Here is a 16592-nt window from a genome sequence, read left to right on the forward strand (position 1 = left end):
GGAGTTTCGTTCTTGTTACCCAGGCTGGAGTGCAATGGCATGATCTCGGCTCACCGCAACCTCCGCTTCCTGGGTTCAAGCAATTCTCCTGCCTCAGCCTCCCGAGTAGCTGGGACTACAGGCATGTGCCACCATGCCCAGCTAATTTTTGTATTTTTAGTAGAGACGGAGTTTCACCATGTTGACCAGTATGGTGTCGATCTCTTGACCTCGTGATCCACCCGCCTCGGCCTCCCAAAGTGCTGGGATTATAGGCGTGAGCCACCGCGCCCGGCCACATTATTTTTTAATGTAATTTGTGCATTAGAAAAAAGAGCCACCTCTTCCGGCCTTTACGGACTGGTTTCTTGCAGTGTATGTAATACCATGTCAGTCGGCTCAGCTAGAGATTCTTGGGGCCTGTCAAACCTTTTCTGGATATGCATCTTCCCTGGGCTTGTTGGTATATTTTCCAATTAGAAGGTTCGCTGATTGCTTCTTTAGGAGCATGTAATCTCTTGCTCTTTCTTCGTCTGTCTATGGTACTGCAGATTTCCTGGCACTGCAGCCAGCCTCTGAGCTCTCTTGTTTCAGAAGCCTTCAGTCATCCAAAGTATTTCAGTTTTGTCTGTATTCCTAGTCAACTGAGACAGAAAACAGTCCCTTGAACAAGCCTCCCCCAAAATCCAGAACATTGCATGTACTTTTTAGCCTTCTCATTTCCTCCCGAGGGATAAGCGGTGAGCTGGGTGCTTTCTCTTGATGGCAGTGAGCTGTGCTGGCCTCTGCCTGTGGCATTGGCACATCTCTGCTGTTGCAACCAGCCTCTGAGCTCCTTTTTTCTCAGTGGCTCCCAGGCATTCAAAGTGTGCCAGCTTCCCATCAGTGCTCCCAGCCAGGCAAGACATAAACCAGTCCCTCAGGCAGCCCCCCTGGAAAGCTGGAATGTTAGATAGATGTACATTCAGTTCTTCTCTCTTCTTCCCAAGGGAAAAGCCACAAATTGGGCTTTTTCTCCTGCTCACACTGAGCCTTACTGGCTTAGGGGAAGGGCTGTCACAGTTGAGGTGAAATGGCTGTTCTTACCCACTTTAGCGTGGCCATTCTTGGCATTAAGCTTGCCTAGGGTCTTGTGCCTTCTTAACTGGTTTCCGGAGTTCTCATAAAAGCTTCTGGATTACAAATACAAATTGCCGTTAACTTGATGCCTTTGTGGAGAAACTGAGGTGGGGGGGCTTCCTTTTCTGCTCTCTAGTCGACATCACTTCTTCATGACAACGAGCCTTAAAACTGGGATTTTAGGATCTTATCTCTTCACTGAATTTTATGTGTTCTGTACCTGAGGAGTTTTAGTAAACGGTTTTATTGAAAACTCAAAAGAAAAAATAAAGGGAGAAAAAGAAATGTTGGAGAAAGATAAAATTACAGAGTGTTTTAAGAAATTTAATTTGTTATTACCAGAACCAAATAATTTTAATATTTAGCCAAAGGCAAAGGGGACTAGTTTAGTTAATTATGGCTCATCAATTCTGTGGCGTACTAGGCAGCCATTAGAAAATACTTGAAATTCTGCTAAGAGGATTGATTTTAAGGGTTTTTACCACAAAGAAAAAAAAAATTAAAAAGAAAATGGTAATTATGTGAAGTGATAGATACGTTAATTAGCTTGATTGTGATTATTTCACAGTAGATATGTAAATCAGATTATTAATTGTATAACACACACACGATGTTTACTTGTTTATTCCTCAGTAAAGCTGAAAAATTAGGGGAAACTACATGGCTAATAAAACACATCTGTGTCTCTCCCTCTGAAACTCCACTAAAAAAAAGTCTTCACAAAGAGGAAAGAAGCAGCACTGGAAGTTGATGACAGTTCTCAGTAGATACTTTGGGAGACTACAGTGAATTGTTTTTTTCAGATGGAGTCTTGCTCTGTCGCTCAGGCTGGAGTGCAGTGGCACAATCTGGCATCACTGCAACCTCCACCTCCTGGGTTCAAATGATTCTCCTGCCTCAGCCTCCTGAGTAGCTGGGACTATAGGCGCCTGCCATCACACCCAGCTAATTTTTGTATATTTAGCAGAGACGGGGTTTTGCTTTGTTGGCCAGGCTGGTCTCAAACTCCTGACTTCAAGTGACCCACCCACCTTGGTCTCCCAAAGTGCTGGGATGACAGGCATGAGCCACTGTGCCTGGCCTGCAGTGTATTTTGACTGTGGTAAATACCTAGTAAAGCGGAAGAAGCTGAAACTTGACTGCTGGGTGAAAGAGGCCCAGCAGAAGACAGCAGACCCCAGGACACTCAGGAATCTGGGGCGTGTGTTTCTCTGCATGCGACCACAGAATGAGCTGATGAGGAAGGAAGGAAGGAAGGAATGCCTGCAGGTGAAACAGTAAGACCTTCATACCCCTCCCTGCCCACCACAACCAGATGTCTCCACTGCCACCCCCTGCACAATTAAGAGACCCTGACTCCAGGACATCAGACACAACCGAGTCTGCACCCACACAGGGATAAGCGAAAACCCACATGCCACAGGAGAGCTTCAAGGTCTTCTTACCAGGGCACTCGGGAAGGCCTAGCTTCCCCCAGGCAGGAGCTGGGCTTTTCCTGTGTGGAAGATGGCCGAGCTAGCAGATAGTCCTGCAGGTATGAATATCTGGGGATCTCTCTGTGAACTATCACATTTCTGCCCAGATTCCCACTGGGAATCCCATTAGTGTATGAACAGACCCTAGACACAGAAACACACATATTATAAACAGCCACAAATTTGAGGAAGAGTCAAAATGTGATAAACAGAGGCCATGATGGAGAGCAGAAAGGACCCTGGAGGAAAGCGTGGTGCATATGGCTGAAGAAAATGGAAATTAAAACGCGTTCTTGAAAACAATACAAAGCATAGCTTCCTAGAGGAAAGAGAAGCTGTGGTATCCAGGAAACAGGAACATGATGCTATTTTTTAAATCCTTAACAAGAAGGGGCTCTTGGAAATTAAAAAAAAATAAATAAAAATAACAGATATTTTAAAATTCATGAGTCTTACTTACAATGGAGAAAATTCCCAAGAAGGGGGAAAATCAGAAAAAATTTAGGCAAGAGTATTCAAGAGAAAATAAGACAATTAATTTTAAATCCTCAATGTTTAATTAATTGAAATCCCAGAGAGAGAGAGAAACAGAGGAAAGAAAAAGTTGAAAAGAATAACACTAAAAATTCTGCAGAATTAAGGGATATTCAGATTGCAGGGGTCAGTAGATAGCACCCACAATGAATGAAAAGAGCCCCACCCAGCACTTGCCCCTGTGAAACTTCCCGGCAGGAAGGAGTAAGAACTCCCTGAGCCTGCAGAGGAAAAGCAGATGGCATGCAGAAGACTGCACCCCACTCTGGTTCCGGTGTCTCAGCTGCACGGTTCCCAACTGGGAGACAGCGGAGGAATGGCTTAGCATTTTGAGGAACAATTCTTTTCATCCTAGGTTCCTGTAGGTGTCTATGCCGACTGTTCAGTATAGTAGAATGAAAACATTCTTACATTTCGAAGGTCTCAAAAATCTTCCTCATACACATCTTGTGTCAGAAAGTTGCTAGAAACTGGGCACCACTAAAATGCAGTGAATTTTAAAAAAACAAAAACAAAAACAGGCGGTGCCAGGCACGGTGGCTCACACCTGTAATTCCAACACTTTCGGAGGCTGAGGCAGGCGGATCACTGGAGCCAGGAGTTCAAGACCAGCCTGGCCAACATGGCGCAAAACGCTGTCTCCACTAAAAATACAAAAGTTAGCCTGGCGTGGTGGCGGTGCCTGTAGTGCCAGCTACTCAGGAGGCTAAGGCAGGAGAACACTTGAACCCAAGATTGCACCACTGCACTTCAGCCTGGGTGACAAGCATGACTCTATTTCAAAACAAAACAAAACAAAACGACACACGCAAAACAGGCAGAATATCCAGGAAACAAGGGATCGGGACTGAGTAGAGGGAAAGGGAATTTCCAGGAAATGCAATTAAGAAAAAAAGCTAGAAAACAAGTCAGTTATCAAATTCAGAGAAAACAAAAAGGTAATTTAGAACATGTAATTACGATATACATTATACTTCTCAGTAGGAGAAAATTCCTGCTGAAGAAAACTTCTATGTTTCATAATTTTGATATCTACTATAATTAAATGTGTATAACTAAATAGTAAATATTAACAAATCTTTTGCTGTAATTTTTTGGAAAATGGAAGGGAAAAGTATGAGAGTGTGTGTGTGTGTGTGTGTGTGTGTGTGTGTGTGTGTTTGCGCATGCACGTCTCAAAGAACAAAATCCTCATCTTCTGGAGTAGGACACCACTATATGGACACATCAAGAGAGAGTACAAATAAGCTTCTTATTTTGAAAAATGAAATAAACGCAAAAAAAAATGTGAAGTTGTTACTGCTGGAGAGGGGGTGGTGGACAAGAAATTGCTGGTTTGACTCAGCTTTGTGGGGTTGTTTACTTTCTGTTATGTCCATGTTTTATGTAAAATATATTAAAGAATTTTAGACCTATAGGAGGTGGTTATAATATACTATAACAGAAGGGAAGAAAAATTATTTTTAGAAGAAAAAATAGACCAGGAAAACATATGCCCATTGTTAGTAGTTTGAGTATTGATAAAGTGATTATGTTCTTCCTTTTACATATATTTTTATAAATGTGTATTACTGATAAAAATTAAAAGGAGACTGTTTACACACATTCTCTTCCCCCACGTTGTCCCTCTCCCTCCCATATACATGGTACACATGGTGCAAGCATGAGTTAATAAACTAGAGAGCACCAAGGTCAGAGTTGAAGTGGCAGAGGCGGGTGTTATGGGCACCATTCCTGGGATGGGCTCTTGGAGGACCAGGAAGGACTTGGACTGGACATCCAAGACATGGCTCTGAGCTACTCGAGGTCAGAACAGTGCATAGTCATCATATTCATTCTTTTTTCCCCTCCCTTAGACATAGTCTCACAACATCACCCAGGCTGGAGTGCAGTGGTGTGATCTCAGCTCACTGAAACCTCCGCTTCCTGGGTTCAAGCAATTCTCCTGCCTCAGCCTCCTGAGTATCTGGGACTGCAGGTCCCGCCGCCGTGCCTGGCTCATTCTTTGCACATACTTTGCACTTCTCTACATGTAATATAAAGTTCTTTAAATGGATTTTAATCAATGAGAGTGAATGAATAAAAACTTTGGCCCTAATGAGGAGGACAGGAGAGGAGGATTATGTAGTCCTGCAGAAACAAAGAAATAGAATCAGTGAATTCAATTTTATAAACAAAACAGATTTCACATTCAGCAATTAGACCTGCCCAGTATTCATGAGCTGCCTTTAGAAGCTGTGTGTGTTTCACTAGTGAAGTCTGTGAGCAGGAGCTGGATTTCTGCTAGGGTTGGGCAGCTGATATCCCATACACTGATCTAATAGCCCATATACTAAGAAACTTCATAGCAATTCTGCATCAAAATGTGTTCACCTTTGGACCATTAGATAGTCTTGGCTGCTCTGGGACGTGAATGTGCAGAGTCAGGGAAGCAAACATAAGTCTGGGCATGGGTGACGTCTGAGCTGTCCCCATCAGCTCTTCCTCTGTGTGATCACAGTTCATGGCAGCCCATCCTGTTCCAAAAGGAATTGTTCTCCTTACATTTGATGAAGGGCTAGGGGTCTCATTCTCTTGTGTGACAGGGAAGTTTCCCAGCTCCCCAGACTTGCCTGGGGTCCCTAGAAAACATGAGCTCTCTGCTTATAGAGGTCTTAGGGATGTCTGTGAGCAACACTCTGCTACCTCCAGGCCACTCCGTGGCGGTCCGCTGGACTCTCACCTCACAGCCTCCACTGGGAGGACCTGGACAGGGAACCAGCCATCTGACAACCTTCTTGGAGCACCACCTTCCGTGTGCACGCCCCTGCCCCAGCACAATTACCCTGACACTGCCTCTTTCCTTCTTTCTACTTCATAGGTATCTCTGGGGTCACAGATTGATTTACAGAAGAAGAAGCGGCGAGCGCCAGCTCCCCCTCCGCCACAGCCACCACCACCGAGTCCCCTGATCCCCAGCCGCACTGAGGATAAGGAGGAGAACAGGAAGAGCAAGATGGGTGAGTGAGGCTCGGCCTGCCGTCTGCATGCGGGGATGCTTGCTCTGCTGTGAACTCCTGATAGCCTCATCCCTAATGGTATTAACCTGGAAAATATTAACGCTAAAGAAAGAAGGGCTGGAAATAAATAATCACAGGTTCTCTTCATATCTCACTAGCAGCGTTTGGTGGACAAGTATGAGCATTAGGAGGTGGGGGATGGTGGAAGGCGGGAAACAGGAGCAGGAGCCCGGAGAGAGTGCAAATGGAAAGCCTGTGAGTGCGAGTGTGCGATGTATGTCTCTGATGGCAAAAAGAGAAGTTCCTAGGGCGACATCGCAGAAGCTGCTCTGAAGGACATCTGACATTTCAAAGAGATCTTAGGCCACAGGTGATGTACAGATGAGCTGACATCAGCTGAGTAATTTTTGGACCATCCTGTTTGAAATTGATCTCCACTGATATACCTCGTATACATTCAGCAAAGACCCTGATTTTCTTTGAGAAAAAGAGAGCTCAGAGGAAAGAAGATGGAATCATACTGTCTGTGGGCAGAAAGACGTCTATTAAGTCATTGTGGCCCACTCCTCATGCTACAGGCGAGGTGGAGAGAAGCTGAATGCTGGAGCTCTCCAGGTCAAAGAACCAAGGGTTCATTTTATTTTTAAATCATTCAGCGTTTGTTATTTCACTTACGTAGGGACTGAAATGGCTCTTGCAGAGAGTGGTTGGAAAATGGCAGCCTAGGAGTCACACCCTCCTGAGCTGAGAGCCCCGAGAATGGCATGCATCAGCGCTCATGCTGAAGCCACCATCCCCTCCAGACCGCTCACCACGCCCCTTAACCTGCCCAGGCAGCCTGCGTTTTGCCTTTGCCCTAACATCTGCAGCTGCAGGAGGGAAGGTCCTCCCAAGATAAGTGACTGCCTTGGCAGTTCTGGACCTTTACGAAGAGCTCCGTGGCAGTTTGTCAGCATCTTTCCTGTGAGTTCCTCGCTTTTAATGTGTTAGCATTTCAGCCTGGGAGTCAGTTACCCTAGGAAGCAATAAACCCGTATTGCATGTCAGTTCAAACTCTCCCCAAGGAGTATACTGTCAGATTGAAAGAAAACGTTGTCAGTGGAACATTAAAATAAACCTGTTTTTCTCCTATTTCATGAAGAGCTCCCCATTCTCCCTTCCATGCTCTCTCTCTCCATTTTTTTGTAAAAGGACAAAAGCCCCTGGTTTAAATTTTAAATGGCATCCACTGTAAATGGCTGTATGTGGTTGGATCGTGCCAATCCCTAGGTCAGACAGCCCACTTCAACCCAGGGCAGGACCCCTGGGTTCCACCAGGGGTGTGAGTGTTGCTCACAGACACCCCTAAGACCTCTAGAAGCAGAGAGCTCCTATTTTCTAGGGACCCCAGGCAAGTCTGGAGAGCTGGGACACTTCCCTCTCACACAAGAGAATGAGACCCCTAGCCCTTCATCAAATGTAAGGAGAACAATTCCTTCTGGAACAGGATGGGCTGCCATGAACTGAGGGCTGAGCCTTTGTGTCCCATGCACTTGGGACACAACCCCCCCAACTCTCTCTACAACTCAGGACATTCTTCAAAACAAACTTGGAGAACTATTACTCTGAAGAGCCAAAGGAGGTGAAAGTATAAATGGACTCAGAAGAGATAACCTAAATGAATGCTTAACCTAGCCAGAGTAAGGCCGTGGCTATAGAAAAGCAACAAGAGGAGGCTAAAAATAGATCTATGAACCTGGAAAAGACCAGCATGAATAAAAGGAGTTCCCTTTCACTTACAAAGCTCTGTAGGGGTGGCGAAGAACAGTTTTCAAGGCCGGCATTTAGGTAGCTGTGTCTATCAGAAAGAAATTGCAGTGAGGCACATCTTTCCAAACTGGCCCAATGATAGGACAGCACGTATGTCAAATGTTAAAGTGTGAGTGTGGTTGGATGTGGATGGTGCCAGGTGAGATGGATTAGATGCTGGACAAGTCTGGATCTGGTGGTAGGTGTGGCTGGACCTGGTGCCCAGTGAGGTTGGATTTGGTGCCTGGTGAGTGACGGCAGTGTTTCCTGTGTTGGAAGGCAGGACATCTTTTGGCTTAACCTGCTAAAGTAACTCCCTGTTGATTCCATATAGGTGGTGCACGGCAGGTGCCACAAAAGCCTCCCAGAGGCACTGCTCGGGGTCCACCCCAGTTAGTGCTCCCTCCACCCCCGCCCTACCCTCCTCCTGACACAGACGTGGTGGAGCCTCTCAGCTTTCTAGGGGAAGGCGCTGGTTCCGAGGCCTCAGACCCAAGACCCAAACGTATGTTCCTCTCGCTTCATTCCGACTGTGCGTTGACCGTTCACCTCTCTGGGCACTGCAGTGTCGGGGCTCGGTTTCCAGGCTTTCCGTTCTTGCCTTTGGATGTGTGTGCCTTTCCTTCTCAGCTCTTCTTTCTCAATGCTGAATGCAGTGCGTCTGATTTCACAGAGAACGCACTCTGGAGAATTTAACCAGGTAATCATGCCTGTGCGTGGTCAGACTTCAGCTAAACACGTCCCTTGTGGTTGTGGGGACATCAGGTAGGAGCCAGTGATCTCGTATTAGAATGAACCTCAGAGTGTCTGTGGAGAGGGCCAGCCGTCGGCATGGCCTAGCGTTGAGTACCGCTTCTCTGCGGAAGAGGAAACTGAGGTACGAGAAGGGGAAGCAGCTCACTTTAAGTGTACTCACAGCCAGAACTGAAGTCCCGCATTGCTTCTGTCTCCTGGCACACCCTGGTTGAGAGGGGCTCTGCTTGTTGTTCCCTGGGATTTCTTTTGGAGTTTAGTAAGCGCTAGGGATAGCGTCGCCACCTGCAGACAGGCAGGTTTATCCATTTCCTCTCGGGACTCCGTGGCATCACGGGCACGCTGGGCCTGCACGTGGACCGCTTCAGCGTCTCAGCTGTGTGGCGACACTTCCTTATAAAGCACGCACCATCCTGGGCTGCGTACAGGGAGCAGTAAAATGTCACTGCTTGCAGCCCGGCGCCCTGCCAGTGCCCACATGAGTATGCACAGCCCTGTCTCTGGTTAGGAAGCTCACACTTTGCTGCCAGTGGACCACTTTATCTTTTTCTGTCTTCTTTGGAAATGAGGACTAGCTTGCTGCCTGCCAGCTTCTGGGTAAAGAAGGTAATTGTTGGATTACTTATCGACTTTCTCTAGGCCCAATAATCCTCATTCATTTTATCTTTCTTCACAAGTCCTTCTTTTCCACCCTTAAAATACGTTTGATCATCTTGACATTAGACATGCTTCCGCATGCAAATGAATTTTTTTAAGGCATTCGAAAAGAAAGCGTTAGGCTTATCAATCAGAAAGACAGCAGCCGCAGTGTGGACGGCTCCAGAGCCATTTCGTGTCTGAAGACAGTGGGTTTTAAGCCCCACACACCAGCGCCGTGAGAGTCAGTCGGTGCTCTCTCCTGCGGCTGCTGCCCTCACCTACAAAATCTCCTTTCTGGGGGCAAAAGTGAGGGGAAAATAGCTGGACGAAAGCAATAAAGCCGAGCATACCCCATTGGCAGTCACGGAACGGGCCCAGCACCCGCGTGGCAGCCTACACAGGATGGGAGAGCTGGGGGCAAGCTCGCAGACCGCAGACCGTGGCTTCCTCCTGGGCTGCCTGTGTGTTGCGGGCACTCACTGTTCAGGTGCAGCGTCTGCTGGGGCAATGGGCACACAGGATGTGGGACGGGCACTTACCCAGGCTGCCCCAGGCTTGAGGCATCAGGATTCCTCCTGCATCTCTGCAGAGCTGCGGAACCTCCCCACCTGCTGCCCTTAGACTTTCGGACAGATCTGAGCTGAAAGTAGAACAAAGTGGCCGAGGGAAGACCAGACTCGCTACTTTCTTGCATTGTGGCTCCATTTCCTCCTTGTACCCTCTGCTCACTCTGCCCCAGTTCATCCCCCCCGCGTACATGCACCTGGGATTTCCTTTGCTCTCAGTCATGATTCACCTCTCCCCCCTCTTTCACATTCACAGCAAGTCGAGGGAAGAGGAGGTTAGGGACGGGGAGGCCTCAGGAGGCGTTAGATACAGTACAGCAATTTCATCTCCTCACTACCCGTCAGACCAGCCTGGCACCTGGCCCTTCTTGGGGCTTAGCCGAGGCTCCCCAACCTCTCCTGACGCTTCCGCCCGCGCTCCCAGCTGCCAGCGCACCACGTGTTCAAGCATCCACCTCGGAGCCTTTATGTTGCTAATTAGCAGAACCAGCCTGCCCATTGTTTATGGCTTTATAAATGAGGATTCCCCGCCCAGCCAGGCAGAATGCAACTTGCCTTTGGGACTTAAAAGAATTAAGGAAAACGAAGCTTTTCTTTTCATTTGTTGTATCTTTTCACATAGTGTTGAAATCTGGGTGCTGTTTCCACCCATCCCCAGCGAGGCACAGGATGTTGGCGCTTGAGCGCTGGCTGTGAGTGTGCGTCACTGTGGCCCATATTTGCCCCTGCACTCCCGAGCAAACTTCTGGCTATTTTTGGCTGTGTGGAAGCTCAGTGGAGACATTTTTATGCCAGCTACAAGCACTTGCCTATCTCCTCTCGAGTTCAGTTTTAAAACTGTGTTCCTCACGTAACAAACTCTGTGTTTGTAGGAGAGCTTACCATGAGTACCTAAGAGGCCCAGTTGGTCCACCAGGCACCACACAGAAGTCTCTCACAGCTTTGTAGGGTAGGCACAGTCACCATGGGGAAACTGAGGCAGAAGGCCTTACCACCATACACGGTACAGAGGAGTTTGTTTTTATGGGATCTTGGACTCTCAGTCTTTGCTTCATCCGTCATCCTGTACTTCTCTCCTGCCACTGCAGAGACTCCAGGGGACACTGGCTTTCACAGGCCACTGTGATTTCTGCAGCAGATGCCATACTCCAAGGATAAATACGCTGTTTTGAAAACCAGTATGCACAGCCAACCTCCATAAGATAAAAAGATTCAAAAAGCTAATGGATAATGGATTTGTGCGCAGATTTAAGAGGGTGAGGAGAGGACGTAAATAGATTCTGTACAGCTTCATCCTTTCTTTACTTTTTCTCTTCAACTGTGGGCTCCTCTGTTCCAGTCATTCCCCTGTCTCCTCCCTGACCTCTGTAAGATCTTGACCTGCTCACGGGCCTGATGGCTTTGCTGGGGTTCCAGGAGGCGACTGTCAGCCTCCCTTCCACAGCCAGAGTCCTGCCAGCCTGCCTGGAACTTAGCCCAAGCACAAAGCCCTGACTCCCATTTCAATGCTGAAACTGGGATTAGTACTTGATACTTGGTCATGAAAACCACATTTACCTGGAACAAAGGCCAAATGTGTGCCCAGATGTTCAGTGCCACTTATGTGTAGGGCTTTTGAACTCTTCTGAACAAATACATGGTTTGTATCAAGAGTTCAGAAGAAGTGGAGCCACCACCTGCTCTGGTGTTTGTGGCTTTAAGAGGCCACCTCTCGGCAGCCAGCTCTGCAGCTCACCCAGCCCATGTGCAGATTGCTCTGAGCTCCCTGCCTGCTCAAACCATAGCTGTGTGGGGCAAGTTCTCTGTGCACACCCTGTGGCCACCTCAGGTGCCTGTCCCTGGCAAGCCTTCTTCTCCCTCCAGTGGGAATTCCTCCCTCTGCCCTCTAGGCATTCATCCTTTACCATACTCACCATACTGTATTATGCACACCTGTTAGGTGCCTCCTCCGCTATTACAAGCTATTCATACTTGGAGGCTGAACTGTTTTATTCATATTTGTATCTGTCCTTCAGATTGGTGCCTGACACATAGCATATATTTAATAAAGAAATATACCAGAACTGATCTCACTGTGTGAAGTGTAAGTGTCAGATTACAGTGGAATATGCTGTTTCATTCAGCTTCATTAAACATGTTTTCCAGGCTAAAGAGCATCTACTACCAGCATTTTAGGTCTGTCCTCAAAAGAGTCAACACTGCGTAAGACTTGTTGCAGTTATACTTGAGAGAGATATGAAAATCTCCGTGCAATTCAGCATCCAGCCTTGGCGTCTTTCTTCTTAAGTGGTTTCCAGGTCTGGCCTTTCTGTTGGGATGCCTTCAGTTGTATGTTGGCCTCTCTGAAGTGGCTCCCAGTGATCCCCACCTCCTGTGTTCACTCCCTAGTGTAGCCTCTTGCCAAGAATGTGGACTGTGCTTAGTGACTCCTATCTAGGGAATAGAATATGGCAAAGGTAGTGGGATGTCACTGCTTACATCCAGGATTAGGGTAGAAAAGGACTGTGGCCTCCAATTTGGGCACCTTCTCTCACTTGCTTACTTTGAGGAAAGCCAGCCGCCGTTCTGTGAGCTGCTCTACAGAGACCCACATGGCAAGGAGCTGAGAGAGCTTTCAGCCAACAGCTAGTGAGGAACTGAGGCTCTTTGTCCACTGATTATGAGCCTAGAAACCTACTGACAGCCGCTTGAGTGAAGTTGGAGGCAGATCCTTCCCCAGTAGAGCCTGCAGATGAGACCATAGCCCTGATCAGCACCTGGATTGCAGCCTGGTGAGAGGCCATGAGTCAGAGGCACCCAGCAAAGCCATCTAGTCAGATTCTAGACTCACAGAAACTATAGAATAGTCAATGCTTATTGTGTTAAGCCTCTAAGTTTCGGGGTAATTTGTTCTGCAACAATAGATAACTAAAACAAGTTTCAAGTAAGCAAAACCCATCTTAAACCTACTTCAATAGTTAGGGAATGTCTTAGCTCTTGGAACAGGAATCCCAGAGTGTAGTAGCATTCAGTGTTAGTTGAATCTGAAGTCCAAGTTGTCATCAAGGACGCTGGTTCTTCCCAAGTCTTCTCTGTATCATCTTTGGGACTTGCTTCCCCCTAAGGCTGGGAGCAAGGGGTCTGTGGCTGTTCCATGTATCAATCCGACACTTGAATTTTCAGAAGAGGAAGAGAGATCATCTCTTTTAATAGTTTTGTAGAAGAAAGGAAACCTTTCCCAGAAACCCCCCACTAAAGAGTTCCTCTCATATTTCATTGATTACAGTTGAGTAATACACTACCCAATTCTCTGGCAAGAATGGAATGTAGATGAGCCATTCCCACCTGGCAGATGGGGATGGGGTCAGCTTTCTCTGAGGTACATGGAAGTCACTAGTCAATGCAGGGGTTCTGTTAACTTGGAAGTGTGGGCGATGCATGCTTTGTGAACAGCTAGCAGTATGCACTGCATATGGATCGCAGCCTTCAGTTTGATTGCAGTCTGGAGGACGTGGGACATGTGATAAGTAGGTACAGAGAGGATGGTGAGCCAGTGTTGAAGACAAAGTGAGTGACTTGGCTCAAAGACAGTAAGGCCAAGCATCTGAAAGGAACCATCCTCCTTGAGGGATGATTTCAGTGCAGGACTGGCCACTTCAAATCTAGCTTCCACCTACACTTCCCATTTTCTGCTTTTCTAGAGAAGAGGAACTATTGGGAATGCTTGTAGCAGTAGAATATGCGTACTCAGTGTCCACAGACTAAGGCATCTGGGTTCTTGATCATCTTTGTAGTAAGAGATGTGTTCAGCATACAAATCTGAAGAATACTGGATCTCACTTAAAATTACTTCCTGGTGTAGAAAGCATAATCTTGTCTCTTCCAGAATTAGTTTACAGTGGACAAAGTGCAGCCTTAAAAAGGTAACGTAGGGCAAGTATGAAGGTGTACATGGCCAGAGAACAAACTCATGCTCCCTGCTGTCACCTTGTGTAGAACTAAGATTTCTGTTGCCTGATCCTGGCTGTCCATTTCGTCCTGGCTGTCATGGTCAGGACAACTTGCACAGTCTGAGTTGATAAACACCACACATGTAGGAGAAGGCATGTTGAGCTATGCAGCCTCTCAAAGCTGCACGTCACAAAGGCATCACCAGTGGGGTTTTGGTGTGTGTTTGATGTTTCCCAGCATGGTTTTAAGAAGAGTGGAAGAATGGCTCCCTGGTGTGTGTCCTTTAATCATTTTTTTCTTACTAATAAGATTTTGCTTTAAACTTTAGATATCTAATCATGTACAAAGATGCTTTATGAGCATGTCTAAACCAATACAATTGTGTACATATGGATTTTCCTTATAACTTTCTAATCAGCTTGCTTTCTGCTGATATTTGATTTCATTTGAACCTTCCTTATGAATCACCATAATGGAGCCTATACCCTTCGTGCACTGAATTGTTTATTTACGAGATTTGCAGTGTTGATTATAATTAGGCTATTAACAAGTTATGAATTACCTATTTCAATTAGAAGACCTTGGAGATTTAAAGATCAATGCATATCGAGCTCAAGTTACAGATCCTCAATTTACTTTATGTTTTTAAAATTAAAATATACAGTGACTGTCATTGTCTTACATATTTTTCTACCCCAGGCTTGAGCAAATAAATCTTTCCTTGGGCATACATTTATAGAGTAATTGACAAAAGGCATAAATGGAAGGTAGGTCATTGTCTCCTGTTCTAAGCAACTCCCCCCACCACCCAGCAAGGGATAGTATTTCTAGCTAATCGATTTTAAATTTCTGACTAAGTATCCAATTCTAAAGAACTTTAAGGAAATTCTAAAACAGGGAAATAAAAGGAGAGGAATGAACTATATTTGGAATTAGAGTATCTTGAGTTTGATCAATGCAAAATTAATAATAATGATTTACCTTTTAGGCAAGTGACCCAGCAGAGGGACTCAGGGGAACTGCATATCTAGAAATAGTTGTTACACAGCTTGAAATACGTGGGGCTGTAATCCAGTCTCTACACTTGGGGACCAGATGCTCACTAAAGGCTCAGTGAGCAGCCACGTACTGCTTGAGCAGAGGGCATGGAACCGGAGAAGGTAGGACAGGAGTTTGGCTGATGTCCTTCAGGTTGTGGCCCATCCTCATTAGAGTTTCCTAATGCCTTATTTTCAAATTTGAGCCCAAACTAAGTACTTTTTCTATTTCAAAATAAAGCAGTTAGTTCTAAAGCTTGTGACACAAACACAGTTCTGTGAGTCCTGATTGTCGTGAGAAGCACCCACGAAACGCTACAGGTGTGGAGCTGAGAGCAAGCCCTGGGAAACTTTCTTGCGCTTGGCTGGTGTTTATTTGCCACTTTCGTTCCCTGGCAGGAGAACCAGCCACACAGCTGTTCCTGCTGCCACGGGGCAGACCACGGCATACAGGAAAACAGGAAGTGGGTCATCAGCAAATGGGCCTTTTCATAAAATGGAAGGAAATCGTTGACTGTGGGAGCAGAGTCTGTCCTTACTCAAAAGTACATTAGAAAAAAATGAAACTGAACTTTTAACCTGTTATTATTGTACCTTGAAAACCATTAAATCAACCCAACATAGACTAAAGATTGGATGCTGCTTAGAAGTGAATCAGTGAGAAGCACAGTAGATCTATATATAGCTTTTTAAAAAATCCTTAAGAGCCTGTTTCTTTTTGCCAGTTACTTCTTAGTCCTTTATTTACAAGGTACAATGTCTCTAACTTGAGAGAGAATTAAAGAACTTAGTGACAACTTAGTGGAACAGAACTATGCCAGCTCATAAAAGCAGATTGTTAAAATTTCAGGAATTTTGCAAACCAATGGCTGAACAGACCCACTATTAAAAAGCAAATTATATAAACATAGAATTAAATAAATAATATTAAAAACAGAGGTAACAAATACCAAAAACTCATCACTTCCTAATTATTTTACTGTTACTGTTTTGATGTACTTGAGGTTATGTACACATATCCAACCTGTAGGATTCAATGCTATAGAATAGTGAAAATATGTCAGAGTGTGCTACTGCACACCTCTTCCCAGCACTGCATTCAGTGACTGATATCAATACCAGGAAAACAGGAAATCAACCATGGAGAAACTATTTATAGCATGGGAATTAGCAAACGTTACAAATGAGGTATTGATTGGTCTTGTTAATTGTCTAGATATAACACAGTGATTGGGAAATGCAATAAAGCAGATTACATAGCAAACTATGTAATATCTGTAGCCAATACATTGTGAATAGCAGAAAAAATTGAATTGTACCTCCATTTTCCAAAAAACATTATCGATTCAGCAAAGTCATTCATGGGATTGACGAATGAGTCAAATTCCAACATACGTCTTTCTGGTTTTATTGTCATCTTTCTGTCTGATGCCATCAATATGCATTCATGCCGAAGTTATATTTGTTTGTTAACAGTAATAATTGTCTGGTTACAGATTAAAGAACCTGGCAAAAATTAATGAAAGCACCCTATGAGAATCAATTGGTAATACAGAATTTACAAAAAAATAGGATTACACATTTTATTATTACTTAAAAAATTTGTACTGCTTATCCTTTATATAAATAAAACGGATTATAACTGTTTATACCTTTTTCCACCAAATAGCTGGTTACTAACCATTTACAACATACCACTGTCAAGTAGTAACAAATATAAATAGAAATGCTGAAAAGAAGTACAATTATTTAGTTAAGACACCTGAAGATTAG

General features: G+C 45.3%; 1 protein-coding gene across 7 annotated transcripts in view; it reads left to right on the forward strand.

Annotated features, from left to right (window-relative positions):
• The window catches only part of COBL (cordon-bleu WH2 repeat protein), a 288288-nt gene that overhangs the window by 210910 nt on the left and 60786 nt on the right, over positions 1-16592 (forward strand). For 4 of the 7 annotated variants that reach the window (XM_032244191.1, XM_032244192.1, XM_032244193.1 and 1 more), the window contains 2 exons: positions 5968-6106; positions 8229-8399. In XM_032244191.1, the coding sequence (XP_032100082.1) occupies positions 5968-6106; positions 8229-8399 (310 nt within the window). The remainder of the gene's footprint in view (positions 1-5967; positions 6107-8228; positions 8400-16592) is intronic. The other 3 variants (XM_032244196.1, XM_032244197.1, XM_032244198.1) reach the window with 1 other exon arrangement.

Source organism: Sapajus apella, unplaced genomic scaffold (assembly GCF_009761245.1).
Source record: "Sapajus apella isolate SASKATOON/1434 unplaced genomic scaffold, GSC_monkey_1.0 scaffold54, whole genome shotgun sequence".
Lineage (NCBI taxonomy): Eukaryota > Metazoa > Chordata > Mammalia > Primates > Cebidae > Sapajus > Sapajus apella.